The sequence below is a fragment of the Heterodontus francisci genome, chromosome 5 (genome assembly GCF_036365525.1).
Source record: "Heterodontus francisci isolate sHetFra1 chromosome 5, sHetFra1.hap1, whole genome shotgun sequence".
Classification (NCBI taxonomy): domain Eukaryota; kingdom Metazoa; phylum Chordata; class Chondrichthyes; order Heterodontiformes; family Heterodontidae; genus Heterodontus; species Heterodontus francisci.
This window is the reverse complement of record NC_090375.1, coordinates 55,630,378-55,645,577: the sequence shown is the minus strand read 5'-3', so window position 1 is coordinate 55,645,577 and position 15,200 is coordinate 55,630,378. Positions and strand designations below refer to the sequence as shown.

Here is a 15,200-nt window from a genome sequence, read left to right as displayed (position 1 = left end):
GGCTCTCAGCAAAGTTACAGCCCATGGAATAAAAGGGACAGTAGCAGCATGGATATGAAATTGGCTGAATGATAGGAAACAGAGAGTAGTGGTGAATAATTGTTTTTCAGACTGCAGGAAGGTATATAGTGGGGTTTCCCCAGGGGTTGGTGTTAGGACCAAAAGGACATAGGCTGGTGGAATGGGCAGACAAGTGACAGATAAAATTTAATGCAGAGAAGCATGAAGTGATTCATTTTGGTAGGAAGAACGAGGAGAGGCAATATAAAATAAACGATGCAATTCTAAAGTGGGTGCAGGAACAGAGGTACATGGAGTAATTGCGCACAAATCATTGAAGGTAGCAGGCAAGTTGAAAAAGCAGTTAATAAAGAACATGAGATCCTGGGCTTTATAAATAGCGGCAGAGGGTACAAAAGCAAGGAAGTTATGATAAATAAAAGCAAAATACTGCAGATGCTGGAAATCTGAAACAAAAACCAAATGCTGGAAATACTCAACAGGTCTGGCAGCATCTGTGGAAAGAAAAGCAAAGTTAACGTTTCAGGTCTGTGACCTTTCATCAGAACTGGCAAAGCTCAGAAAATAATTAGGTTTTAAGCAAGAGAAGGGGAGTGGGGTAGGGGAGAGAACAAAGGGGGAGGTGTTTGATAGGACAGGAGGGATTAAATAACAAAGCTGTCCTGGGACAAAGGCAAAGCGTATGTTAATGCTTGTGGTGAAAGACAAAGCATTTGTCGAGAGAGACAGTTAATAGCGGAATAATGAGCAGCTCTGACAACATGAAAAGCAGGCACATGGTTAAAAAATAAAATATTAAAAAAAGGTCAGTCATGCTCTGAAGTTATTGAACTCAATGTTCAGTCTGCAAGGCTGTAGGGTGCCTAATCAAAAGATCAGGTGCTGCTCCTCAAGATGGCGTTGATGTTCACTGGAACACTAGAGTAGGCCAAAGACACAAATGTTGGCATGAGAGCAGGGGGCAGCGTTGAAATGGTTGAAGTTATGATAAACCTGTATAAAGCACTGGTTCGGCCTCAAATGGAGTATTGTGTCCAGTTCTGGGCTCCACATTTAGGAAGGATGTGAAGGCATTAGAGACTGCAGTAAAGATTCATGGAGAATGTTTCCAGGGATGAGAAACATCAGTTACGTGGATAGGTTGGAGAACTGGGGCTGTTGTCCTTGGAGAAGATTGAGGAGATTTTATGAAGGTGTTCAAAATGAGGAGTTTGGACAGAATACATAGGGAGAAGCTGTTCCTGTTTGATGGACACAGATTTAAGGAGATTGGCGAAAGAAACAGCAACATGAGGAAAAAAAATTTTATGCAGCAAGTGGTTAGGATCTGCAATGCACTGCCTGAGTGCGTAATGGAGGCCGATTCAATTGTGGTTTTCAAAAGGGAATGCGAGAATTATCTGAACAGAAAAAGTTTCAGGGCTATGGGGAAAAAGCATGGGAGTAGGACCAGGTGAGCTGCTCTTGCAGACAGCTGGCACAGACAGGACAGGCTGAACGGACTTCTTTTATGCTTTAACCATTCTATGATTCTATTTTTCAAGCTCCTTGTACCCTGCTATTGTAGGTTTCCATTCCGACCCTACCCCCTCCTCCCGTTATCCGCTGCAGTGACAAGATCATCATCCTGACTTTAATATTGGCTTTGTCTGAACTCCTTCAGTGCATGGCCCTGCAGTTGCTCTCTGCTCCTTCAACCCTGTTTAAATGATCATTCTTAGGATGCACCCACTGCTGGAAATCCCTGGTTGACCTGACTGAATGGCTTACTAGACCACTACAGAGGGCAGTTAACAGCCAACTATATTGCTGTGGGTCTAGAATCGTATATAGGCCAGCCATGGTGGAATTTGAACTCTTGGCCTCTGGATTACTGGTCCAGTAACATAACCACTATACTACCGTACCCTCGTATCGTGCAAGAACAATTGGGCAGAAATAGTAGGAGATTTTAACTACCCCAATATTAACAGGGATAGTTTTACTGTGATAGGAATTGAAGGAGCAGAATTCTTGAGGTGCATTCAGGAGAACTTTTTTGGGCAGTATGTAGCAAGTCCAACAAGAGAGGGTGTAGTTTTAGACTTAATGTTAGAAAATGAAGATGGGCCGGTGGAAGGAGTGGCAGTGAGAGACCACTTTGGTGGTAGTGATCACAATTCAGTCAGTTTTAACATAATTATGGAAAAGGACAAGGATAGAACAGGAGTTAGAGACTAGGGTAAGGTCAATTTTACTAAGCTGAGGAGTGATTTAGCGAATGTGGACTGGAAACAGCTACTTGAAGGTAAATCAGTGTCAGAGCAGTGGGAGGCATTCAAAAGGGAGATTCAAGGGGTTGAGAGTAAACATGTTTCCACAAAGAAAAAGGGTGGGACAGCCAAATCTAGAGCCCCATGGATGTCAAGGAGCTTACAGGGTAAGATGAGGCAGAAAAGGAAACCTTATGTCTGACACCGACAACTCAATACTACAGAAAGCCGAGAGGAATATATAGAGAGTGGAGGGGGTGAAATTAAAAAGGAAATTAGGAAAGCTAAGAGAGGGCATGAAAGAATATTGGCGAGCAAAATCAAGGTGAACTCAAAGATGTTTTATCAATACATTAAGAGTAAGAGGATAACTAAGGAAAGAGTAGGGCCCATAAAAGACCAAAAAGGTAACCTATGTGTAGGAACGGAAGATATTGATGTTCTTCTTAATGAATACTTCGTGTCTGTCTTCACAAAAGAAGAGGACGACGCAGATATTGTAGTTGAGGAGGGGTGTGAAGTATTGGATGTGATAAACATAGGGAGAGAGGAGGTATTACTGATATTAGCATCCTTGAAAGTTGATAAATCACCAGGGCCGGATGAAATGTACCCCAGGCTGTTAAAAGATGCCAGAGAGGAAATAGCAGAAGGTCTGACTATCATTTTTCAGTCCTCACTAGATACAGGTGTGGTGCCGAAAGGTTGGAGGATTGCTAAAGTTGTACCTCTGTTTAAAGAGGGAGCAAGGGATTTTTTTTTTTATTCATTCATGGGATGTGGGCGTCGCTGGCCAGGCCAGCATTTATTGCCCATCCCTAATTGCCCTTGAGAAGGCGGTGGTGAGCTGCCTTCTTGAACCACTGCAGTCCATGTGGGGTAGGTACACCCCACCCAACGGGTTTGGAAGGTGCTGTCTAAGGAGACTTGGTGCATTGCTGCAGTGCATCTTGTAGATGGTACACACTGCTGCCACTGTGCGTCGGTGGTGGAGGGAGTGAATGTTTGTAGATGGGGTGCCAATCAAGCGGGCTGCTTTGTCCTGGATGGTGTTGAGCTTCTTGAGTGTTGTTGGAGCTGCACCCATCCAGGCAAGTGGAGAGTATTCCATCACACTCCTGACTTGTGTTTTGTAGATGGTGGACAGGCTTTGGGGAGTCAGGAGGTGAGTTACTCGCCTCAGGATTCCTAGCCTCTGACCTGCTCTTGTAGCCATGGTATTTATATGTCTACTCCAGTCCCAGGGATAGACCGAATAATTTCAGGCCAGTCAGTCTAACCTCAGTAGTGGGCAAATTATTGGAATCAATTCTGAGAGACAGGATAAATGTCACTTAGAAAGGTACAGATTAATCAACGATAGCATGGATTTGGGCTAAATTGTGGCGAGTCGAAGAGACTTAGTAGTTGGCAGGAAAAAAGACAGAGGCGCAAGGGGAGAGCCAACTGTGCAACAGCCCCGACAAACAAATTTCTCTGCAGCACCTGTGGAAGAGTCTGTCACTCCAGAGTTGGCCTTTATAGCCACTCCAGGCGCTGCTTCACAAACCACTGACCACCTCCAGGCGCATAGCCATTGTCTCTCGAGATAAGGAGGCCCAAAAGAAAAAAAAGAAAGAAGCATGGATTTGGTAAGGGAAGACCTTGCCTGACCAACTTGATCGAATTTTTAGCAGTAGTAACAAGGAAGATAGATGAGGGTAGTGCAGTTGATGTGGTCTACATGTGGTCTACATGGATTTTAGCAAGGCTTTTGACAAGGTTCCAAATGGCAAACTGGTTAAAAAAAAATCCCATGGGATCCAGGGAAATGTAGCAAGGTTGCAACTTGTTGACGGGTGTTTTTGTGACTGGAGGACTGTTTCCAGTGGCATTCCGCAGAGCTCAGTACTGGGTCCCCTGCTTTTTTGTCGCATATATTAACGAGTTGGACGTAAATGTAGGGGGCATGATCAAGAAGTTTGCAGACGACACAAAGATTGGTCATGTGGTTGGTAGCGAGGAGGATAGCTGCAGGAAGGTATTGATGGTCTGGTCAGATGGGCAGAAAAATGGCAAATGGAATTCAACCTGGAGAAGTGTGAGATGATGCATTTGGGGAGGTCAAACAAGGCAAAGGAATACATGATTAATGGGAAAAAACTGAGAAGTGTAGAGGAAGTGAGGAACCTTGGAGTGAATGTTCACAGATCCCTGAAGGTAGCAGGACAGGTCGATAAGGCATTTGGAATCCTTTCCTCTATTAGCCGAGGTATAGAATACAAGAGCAGGAAAGTTATGCTGGAACTGTATAACTCATTGGTTTGGCCACAACTTGAGTACTGTGTGCAGTTCTGCTCACCTCATTACAGAAAGGATGTAATTGCACTAGAGAGAGCACAGAGGAGATTTACAAGGATGTTGCTGGGATTGGAAAAATGCAGCTATGAGGAAAGACTGGATAGGCTGGGGTTGTTCTCCCTGGAACAGAGAAGACTGAGGGGCGATCTGATTGAAACGTACAAAATTTTGAGGGGCCTGGATAGAGTAGAGGTGAAGGGTCTATTCACCTTAGCAGAGAGGTCAGTGACTAGGGGGCATAGATTTAAAGTAATTGGTAGAAAGATTAGAGGGGAGATGAGGAAAATCTTTTTCACCCAGAGGGTGGTGGGGGTCTGGAACTCACTGTCTGAAAGCGTAGTTGAGGCAGAAACCCTCAACTCATTCAAAAGGAGTCTGGATATGCACCTCAAGTGCTGTAATCTGCAGGACTATTGTCCAAATGCTGGAAAGTGGGATTAGAATGGGTGGATTGTTTTTCGGCCAGCACAGACATGATGGGCTAAGTGGCCTCTTTCTGCGCCATAAACTTTCTATGATTCCTGTGCTCCATCAGTGGTGTTTTCTCTTTCATTCCCCTTTCTCTGGAACTCCCTCCTCCTTTCAAAAAACCTCCTGAAATCCATTCTTTTTGGCTGCACTGTCTATCCCTTCACCTTCCCCCACCTGCTTGGTGTCCACTTTTTTTCTTCTACCCCATGACGTGGTCAGACATATTTCTGTACTGTGAGGAGTGCTACAGACATGTAAGCTGTCAGCTTGCATACCCTCTAATGTACACTGGACAGGGTAAAAGTTTATACAGCAACCGCTTCCCTCCTACCTTTCCTTTAATTGGCACAGAACTAGCTACACAAAAAAAAACATTTTAGTCAGGCAAGTTGCATTCAGTGACCATTAAAGTGAAATATTTGCCCCCCACTAAAAATAAAAATAGAACAAGTAATCAAATACAGATGAGCAAAGCACTCTGACTGAAGCACAAGCAAACCCCTTCTGATTCCCTTCCATTATATAAATCCCGACTGATCGAAGATTCCTCACATTTATCTCGATCATGAAACTTTGTATCTGTAAGACTGTGATTGCAGGGTGGCTATACTCCATTCTCCATTCAAAGCTCCTCCAATAATGAAGAAACCCATGCCAGCCTAAAGCAAATGACCACAAGCTAAACTGGGCCAGTCATATCAACACTGAAGCTACAAGTGCATGGCAGAGGCTATGTACTCTATGACAATGGCTAAACATCTGATCTCTCAAAGCCTCTCCACCATCTACAAGCTCATGTCAGTAGTGTGATGAATACTCAGCATTCCCCAGAATGGATGGATGCAGAGTGAAATACACTCATACTATCTGGGACAGTACAGTATGCTTGATTAGCAGACATGCTACTAGACTCAATATCCAACCCCTCCACACTGGGAGCATATGCTTCCTGCAGTATGTACTATTTATAGTGCAAACTTACTTCAACAGCACCTCTTAGCCCTCTACCAGAGGACACAGCAGCAATGTCATGGCAATGCCATCACCTCCAAACCACACACCATTCTGACATGGACATATATCACTGCTCCTTCATCGTTGCTACCCAGGGCTAACACCTTCATGGGAGCCTGCCAGCACAAGGACTGCAGCGGTTCAAGGAGAAGGCTCATCTCACCTTCTGACAGGCATTGAATCTAGCAGCATCGCCCTCATCCCAAGAACAAGCAAGATAACATCCAGAGAATTAATTCCAGAAAAACACATCACGCTGGTAGATTATTCTTCAATCCACAGATCACCTGCTCTCTCTCCCTAACCCATAGGTCTCCCAGTCTCAGAAAGACTTTGTATCTGTATTTGTATCTTGCCTGCCATTTGTTCCTCAGCTTGCCTCAAACCCATTCTTCCCAATCATTCTTGTGCTTCCTCAGCCCAGGAATAACAGCCTAAGAGATATTAATAGATTTTATATATTCTGGAAAAATATAATATACACAGGGAAAAGAATACTTAATTCCCTTCAGCAAGCAATCACAGTGCAGCTATCTCCAGGTAAACCACAGTGACAGACTGAGTCAAACAAGTCTGTCCTTGTGCAAAACTAGGTCATGCAAGTGGGCAGATATACACCTAGTCCTGCAGCAAATCTACCATTATTGCAACTGTGTTTTTACACCTTAGAAATGCTTTCAAAAAAGAAAACCAAATTTCCACAGCTCCTAGAGGATCTAGTTAAAAACCACACTGCACTGCAAGATACCAACCCGCACAAATAAAGAAAGTCTCTGTTTGGATCCCTGTCTTATATTAGTCAGGTGGTTCTGGGACATGGCGATTCCCTTACTGTCAAAAATAAAAAAAACAGCTAGGATACCAGCATCTGATTGCTATCCAATAGACCCCCGCTAGAAAATGCAAATGGATGGTACTGCTTTAGGGGTATATGTTATTGGTCTAGTATTTCTGAAGTATGGACTAATAATCCAGAGAATGTGGTTCAAATCTCACCATGGTAATTTCAGAGTTTGAATTCAATCTAGAAACAAAAATCAGAAAAAGTGACCATGAAGCTGTCCAGTTGTCATAAAAACAGAACTGATTCACTAATGCATTTCAGGGAAGGAAACCTGTAGTCCTTACCTGATCTGGCCTATACCTGACTCCAGTTCCACGCCAATATGGTTGATTCTGAAGTCACTGAGCAATAATCTTAAACTGCAGAAAAAAAGACAGCCCACCACCACCACCTTCTCAGGGCAACTACAGATAGGAAATCGAGTTCAATAATTTCCGTAATCTCTACACCGCCTGCCCCCACCCCCATTTTGATTCCTTTGAACGTTTCTGTCTTAATCTCGTTTTCTCAGGTTTTGCTTTTGGATTGCAGCTATTCATTATTCTGCCATTCACACCTGCTCTGGACACATTCTATGTCTCTCCACTTGTTCCATTATTACTCCCTTTGGCTCTGCCCCACCAACTTTTTGTCATTTAATGTCTCCCATTTTCCGCCCTATCATAGACATTCCCTTTTGTTTTTTTTCCACCCTTCCCCATTTAACCTACTTAAAACTTAATACATTCCTAGATTTTCCCAACCTAAAATGTTAACTCTGTTTCTCTCTCCAGAGATGCTGCCAGAACTGCTGAGTATTTCCAGCATTCTGTTTTTATTACGGGAAATAATTGATGGCTTTGCCAGTGACGTACACATCTTGAGAATGAGTAATAATTAATGTCAGACTAAACAGGATTGAGCTCAGCAATTATAGTCAAATAGCCTATAGACATTCACTATCTAAAGTTACATACAAGAATTAACACTGGCAAGGAGTAGCTGAGGGCTGAAAATTTCTGTAGAACCATACCCGAAGAGTGAACTGGTGCTTAACTGTGGTATAATCCCAATATTAGAAGTCCCACCATTAAATTCTGCTCGAGGCAACTTCATGCAAATAGAAAATTATTTAAATTATTAAAAACATGAAATATTAAATGAAATGAAGCAAAGTGAACAGAGTCAAACAACTACAATTAAAAAGCACAATCTTTGCCTCCATTCATAGAACATATAGAACATACAGCACAGAACAGGCCCTTCGGCCCACAATGTTGTGCCGATCCTTTGTCCTCTGTCAAGGACAATTTAATCTATACCCCATCATTCTCCTTTATCCATATACCTATCCAAAAGCCTTTTGAAAGTCCCTAAAGTTTCTGATTCAATTGTAAGTTTTATATTAGATAAAAGTATATGATAAAGCACAAACACAGGGCTGTTTTGAACTTGCACAGCTGCTAATGCAGGCTCCCTAGTGACATCCCATCACTGGGGAGTTTCCATTATAGTGGACCCAGCTCTGCTAGTGCAGAAGTTACAGATTCAGAACCCCATTGTCCCAATAGGTTCAGATGCAAACAAAAACAAAAAAAAAATCATGCTCATTGGCAAAGCAAATTTCTTTTGGCTGCAATCAACCAACCAGTGAAAGTGTCCAGTCTACGCCTTAAGCTTTTATCTCGCACTGGAATGCAAATCTGAACATTTACATCTAACAACTGGCTCTATTCCAAATACCAGCTCCTCCATTCCAATGCAAACATTGTCTACACTGTCCATGTACCAAGCTGCACAGAAGTGGTACAGTAAATTGTTCCTTTTTAATCCCAGTGTGTTGTACAGGTGCAGGAGCTGACAGAGAAAAACACACGTCCTGTACAGTACCAGACAACAACTTAGTCATAGAGTCATAAAAAGATACAGCACTGAAACAGGCCCTTCGGCCCACCGAGTCTGTCGACCATCAACCACCCATCTATACTAATCCTACATTAATCCCACATTCCCTACCGCATCCCCTCAATTCTCCTACCACCTACTTACACTAGGAGCAATTTACAATGGCCAATTTACCTATCAACCTGCAAGTCTTTGGCTGTGGGAGGAAACCCACACGGTCACAGGGAGAACTTGCAAACTCCGCACAGGCAGTACCCAGAACCAAACCCGGGTCACTGGAGCTGTGAGGCTGCAGTGCTAACCACTGTGCCACCCTACTTATATTTATACAGCATGGTTAACATAGAAAAATAGTCCAAATTGCTTCACAGAAGCATAATGGGACAAAGATTGACACTGAACCAAAGGAGATATTAGGAGGGTGACTAAAAGGTTGGCCAAAGAGGCTGGTTTTAAGAAGGGTCTTAAAGGGGAGAGGGAGGTGGAAAGGTAGATATTTGCAGAAGGAATTCAAGAGTGTATGGCCAAAATAGCTGAAGGTATGGGTGGCCATGGTGAAGCAAAGGGACTGGGGGATTCACAAGGTCAGGGCTGCAGGTTACAGAGATAAGGAGATGTAGTGAAGAGGGAGAACCAGGAGTCACAATCTTAAGTTCTGCAAGGTCTGAATTAGGTTAGATGTTAGGAACAAAAGCAAATCTGAAAAAAAACTTGGGAAGTTATTTTCGTTCCCAAAGATTAGTGGATCTGTGGAACAGTGTGCAGGCGCATATGCTACATGCTGATTCACTGCATTTCTTCATGTAAGAGTTGGACCATAAAAGCTAGATAGTTGGCAGTTGCAAATGACATGGTGGGGGGCGGGGAAGCCAATTCTAGTCGGGATGGAGATTACCTTGCACAGTAGCTATGTATCTGGTAACGTGAATCAAGGCCAAAGAGATCTCCTGCACTAGTTTTTAGCCCCTAAGGTGGGGTCAGAAATGCATTTTCCAGCTTATTTCCACTAATTGAGCTGGATTATTAATTTGGTTTTTACCTGCCCACCCCGCCAAACCACCCAGAAGATTACATGGCTTCCAGTTGGGGTGGGGAGCGTATGTATTGCAATGCACAAAGCATCACAATTGTGAGACACAGGCTGGATGGATCAGTAGGTCTTTTCCTGTGTGTTATTGTTCATATGAGAAAAGAAGCTGATGGGGTTATCTTTGCTGGAATAGCAAGCAGTTTTGGCAAAGGAGGGAGAGGCCCGAAAGTGTTTGGTGTGGTCCAGTCAGATCTAGCAACAAATGAATATGTGGCAGATAAGTTCAAGGGTACAGACTTTTGCATGAGGGAGTTAAATGAAGGCAATACTTGGGGAATGACCAGGTTGGGAAAATGTAATGGTTTTACTAGGACAAAGGGCATCAAAGGTAAAGGTAAAGGAATGGCTGAGCAGACTGACAGCTACAGAAGTATCTGTGAAAATGGACGATTAAATGTTAGATAGTTGGCAGTTGAAAGTGCAGTCGGAAGTGACTTGGGGAAGATTTTATTCTTGGACAGACACATAAGGAAGAGATTGGAGGTGTGAATTGTTTGCCTTACCCCAATGTGTGTTGTACAGGTTGTAGAGACACTTACCCTGTACAGTAGCATGTGGGACTGAATTGTTCACTTTGACTCAGTGTATATCATACTGGAAACTGTACTGCCTTATCTTCCCTTTCTGGGGGCTTGCATCCTCCTGTTTCTTTTAAAATTCACACATTTTCTTACAATAACATCGCACGGCCCCAATACCTGTTTGCCACGTCCATATCCGACTCGATCTTGTCCAGCCCTTTCATAATACGGTCAAATTGCTCTCCTTGATGGTGCAGTACTTTGGCTGTGTCTTCCAAGCGTTGGTGAGAACTGGAGGCCAGGCTGATAAGCTGCCTCCCCTTTGACGTGCGATTGGGGCTAGCCTCTACCTCCATCCCTTCGGAAGATAGCAACTGCCCTTTCCAGAAGTGCTCGATGACGTTAAACACCACTGTCCGATTGGGTTGCAGTGAGCTGAACCAGTGCTTCTCGTTGCCACCTACCAGCACGGTAAGTGAGCTGAATATGAAGCTAGACGCCTCCTTCTTGATGCCGGTGATGGCAGAGAGCTTAAAACTAATCAGCGTGAGCCCCTCTTTGTTGGAGGTGAATGCCAACTGGCATGGCGTGAGCGACAGTTTGCCATAAACCCATCGTTTCTCACTGTCTAGATAGTAAGAACCAGGCCAGGAATGGATGCACAAGTCTTTATTCATCACAGCAGCACCCGTCTCTCCCAGGAGGGCTGTTTGTCAATAAATATAAGAAAATCTAGGGATGGATTGGGGGAGTGGAGGGGAGTGGAGGGGGAGATTTAGTTAATGCTCAGCAGAAGAATCCATAGATCAGTTTAAAAGGTGAAGCCTTAATATCAGGGCCCTTTTACAAGGACTTGATAAAAAATTACAGAAGTTCTGCCTTAAAAATAAATGTTTTGATCAGAATTTCTGGTGTCTGAGGAATTTTTCTGCAGTGAGAAAGCAGTCCATTAAAGATGTAAGTCGTGATGAAATGTAATTACATTGGAATCAGGTAGTTTGTCAGCTCAGCTCAAAGAGGCACACAAGACAAATCTACCCCATATACCAACCGGAGCGATCTCTTTCTGGCAGGGAGTCACAACAGACTGAAAAACAATTACATATTAAAAATTTTCAGAAACAGCAAAAGACTAACACAACAACTTTGCCCCATTTTGACAGATTCACTTTGCCTTCTTACCATGTCTCTCAATCCCTCTCCATGAAAACACATTTAAAAATTGTCTCAAAGCTATTTATACTCTTCACTTCAAAAACCTTTCCCAATAATTTCAATGTTCTTTCATGACCTCAGCAGTCCCTATCTCTAATTTCCTCTAGCTCAACAACCCTCCAATAACCCTGCATTCCTCCAATTCTGGCCTCTTGTGCATCTCCCACTCCCTTCATCCCATCATTGAAAGCTATGCCCTGAGAGAGGAATTACTTCCATAAACATCTCTTATTCACTCTCAACTCTTAAAATTCTCTTTAACACCAACCTCTGACCAAACTTCTAACTGCCCTTGATAATAGCTCCTTCTTTGGCTGTCAACTTGAGTCTTATTTGCACTTCTATAAAGTTATAAAAGGTGCTAGATAAAACAACATTTGACACTGAGCGCATAAGGCAATGTTAGGGCAGATGGCCAAAAGCTTGGAGGTAGGTTTTAAGGAAGCATCTTTTAAGAGGCATTTTAGAAGAGGAAAGAGAAGCAGAGAAGTTTAGGGAGGGAATTCTAGAACTTAGGGCCTCAGCAGCTGAAGGCACAGCCATCAACAGCTGAGCAATTAAAATCAGGGATCAAGAATTTAGAGGAGCAGAGCTATCTGTGAAGGTTATGGGGCTGGAGAAGATTACAGTGTTAGGGAGAGGTGAGGCTATAGAGGGATTTTAAAATAAGGATGAGAATTTTAAAATCGAAACATTGCTTAACTGAAAGCCAATGTTGGTCAGCAAGCACAAAGGTAATGGGTGAACAGAACTTGGTGCGAGTTAAGACACAGGCAACAGAGTTTTGGATAACCTCAAATTTACAAAAGATAGAATGTGGGAGGCCAGCCAAGAGTACATTGGAATAGTCTAGAGGTAACAAAGGCAGGGATAAGGCTTTCAAGCAGCAGATGAGCTAAGTCAGGGTTGGAGTCGGGCATGGAGGTGGAAATAGGCAGTCTTAGTAAAGGCAGAGATGATTGGAAGCTTATCTCTGGGTCAAAATGGACATGAAGGTTGCGAACAGTCTGGTTCAGCCTCAGACAGCTGCCAGGGTGGGAGCTGGTAGCTAGGGAACAGAGTTTGTAGCGGGGACTGAAAACAATTGCTTCAGTATTCCCAATATTTAGTTGGTGGAAACTTCTGCTCATCCAGTACTGAATGTCAGACAAGTGGTATGATAATTTAGTGTCAGTGGAGGAGTTGAGAGAGGCGGTGGTGAGGTAGAGCTGGGTATTGTCAGTGTACACATGAAAACCAACTGTTTTCAGATGATGTTGCCAAGGAGCAATAAGAGGAAGCCAAGACAGATCCTTGGGAGACAACAGTGCAAGAGCAGGAACAGAAGCAGGTGATGTTCTGATTAGAAAGGTGAATTTGAGGTAGAAGATCAGCCATGATCTTGTTGAATAGCATAGCAGGCTCAAAAGGCCAAATGGCCTACTCCAGCTCCTATTTTTTATGTTCTTTTGATTAGATCGATAAGAATGGAACCAGGTGAGAGCAGTACCACCCAGGTGGATGACAGTGGAGAGGCTGCAGACAGGTTGAGAAGGATGAGGAGGGATAGTTTACCTTTGTCAGTCAACTAGGATGTCATTTGTGACTTCAATAATAGCCATTTCAGTACTATGGCAGGGGTGGAAACCTGACTGGAGGGATTCAAACCTGGAGTTAGGGGAAAGATGGGCACAGATTTGGGAGGTGGCAACACGTTTCAGGATTTTGAAGAGGAATGAAAATTTGAAGATGGAAGTTTGCAAGGACTGTAGAGTCAAGGGTTTTTTTTGAGGAGAGAGCTGATGATGGCAGATTTGAAGGAGAGAGGGACAACATCTGAAGAGAGAACACCATTGACAATATCAGCTAATATGGCATATCAGTGGCATAAATATATAAACATCAAGAGTGAGATCTACAGAGCATTCATCTCACTTAACAATCCTCCTCACCAGTGACATTTCATGTAGCTCCCAGTACAGCTTTCCCTCTCTATTCCAGTCCATTCCCAAAAGTCAGGATCTTTCAATGCAATCAAAGTACCAGAAATCAGTTAGCATAGATTTAGCCCAATATATACTTGGTTCCCCTCCTCTTTTTGGTCATGCAGAATATTACATTAGTTTTCTAGTCTAAATACATTTTCTCACATTTGTACCCTATGTCTGTAGTTGCCTGGCAATTACACTGGTGTGGTTACCCTTCATTGTGCATGTTCGCTTATTTATCAATAATTTATCAGGTTGACAATCTATTCCTTACAGTATACATTTCTACACATACATTGTCGTGGTTGATATCCCTTATTCTCTTTGGAACTTCTGTCAGTCTGCAACACACTTTTTCACATACTCCTTCAAATTTTCAGTCTGCTTACCTGTGTGGGTCTCTTTACCTCCTTTTGCCTAAACTGTGTTGTATTTCCAACTCACTGTCCTTTCTGTACTTCCTTGCACATTGTGCATCCCTTGTGCTCATTTGTATATTTTTGGCTCTATGTTTTTGTTTTTCCCTCTATTATCCTGCATTTTTTAAGTGGTTACGCTGTGTTGCCCTCATTATTTGCTCTCGTTCCTGTGCACTTCCGCCACCAGTTTCCCTGCTTTTCTGATAGGTCACTGACCTGAAACGTTAACTCTGCTCCTCTCTCCACAGATGCTGCCAGACCTGCTGAGTATTTTCAGCATTTCTTGTTTTATTTCAGATTTCCAGCATCTGCAGTATTTTGCTTTTATTATCCCTGCTTTTCTTCCCTGTACCCTAGTACTTCTCCCTATGTCTATTTTTCTGTCAGTCTATTCCATTTTGTTCTCTTCAGCCTGTAAGTCTGAAACCTTCGCTCCAAGGTGCTTCCCTCAGTCACTGCAGAATTTGTCTCTGGATGTTCTCTACTCCCTCAAATGCAGCACATTCTCTTTCCTGCAATCATTATTTATCCCGGGATGTTCTCCCTCCTGCAAGATTTATCCTAGGATATTTCTTTCCTGCGGGATTTATCAAGATATTTCCCTTACTCCTGTAAGATTCTCTCCCTGTAGGAGCTAGCAGCCTGTCTCCCCAGGATTTCCCTCCTCCTTGGGTCCTCTTCCGCTCCCTCACTGCGGACCAGAGTCCAGGGCCTCTCTGCCGACCTACAGTACTCACTCCGTTACCTCGATGTCTCAGGCCTGCAAGCGAACAGTTTCCGACTTTTAGTCCCTATCAACCCAGGGTTTCTCTCCTAGCCTGGCTCCGCCCCCTGCCAGTCTTCCTCAGGCTCGCCGCTGCTGTCACTCACACAGAGACCGCCTGTTTTGCGGATCCTCTCACTCTCTCCCAGCTCCTGTCAATCTCCCCCTGACTCCGCCCCTCTCCCAGCTCCTGTCAATCTCCCACTAACTCCGCTCCTCTCCCAGCTCCTGTCAATCTTCCACTGACTCCGCCCCTCTCCCAGCTCCTGTCAATCTCCCACTAACTCCGCTCCTCTCCCAGCTCCTGTCAATCTTCCACTGACTCCGCCCCTCTCCCAGCTCCTGTCAATCTCCCACTGACTCCGCCCCTCTCCCAGCTCCTGTCAATCTTCCACTGAC

The 15,200-nt window shown here is 43.7% G+C and overlaps 1 protein-coding gene across 11 annotated transcripts in view; it reads right to left on the bottom strand.

The window, feature by feature from the left end:
* snap47 (synaptosome associated protein 47) overlaps window positions 1-14,952 on the bottom strand; it is a 36,277-nt gene extending 21,325 nt beyond the window's left edge. The window contains exons 1-3 of one of the 11 annotated variants that reach the window (XM_068031467.1): window positions 14,009-14,952; window positions 13,584-13,653; window positions 10,615-11,169 (exon numbers count right to left, since the gene is read on the bottom strand). In XM_068031467.1, coding sequence (XP_067887568.1) covers window positions 10,615-11,114 — 500 coding nt within the window. In that variant the 5' untranslated portion in view covers window positions 11,115-11,169; window positions 13,584-13,653; window positions 14,009-14,952. Of the gene's footprint in view, window positions 1-10,614; window positions 11,525-13,583; window positions 13,654-14,008 lie in introns of all 11 variants that reach the window. The other 10 variants (XM_068031464.1, XM_068031473.1, XM_068031468.1 and 7 more) reach the window with 10 other exon arrangements.
* Window positions 14,953-15,200: the final 248 nt, after the last annotated feature.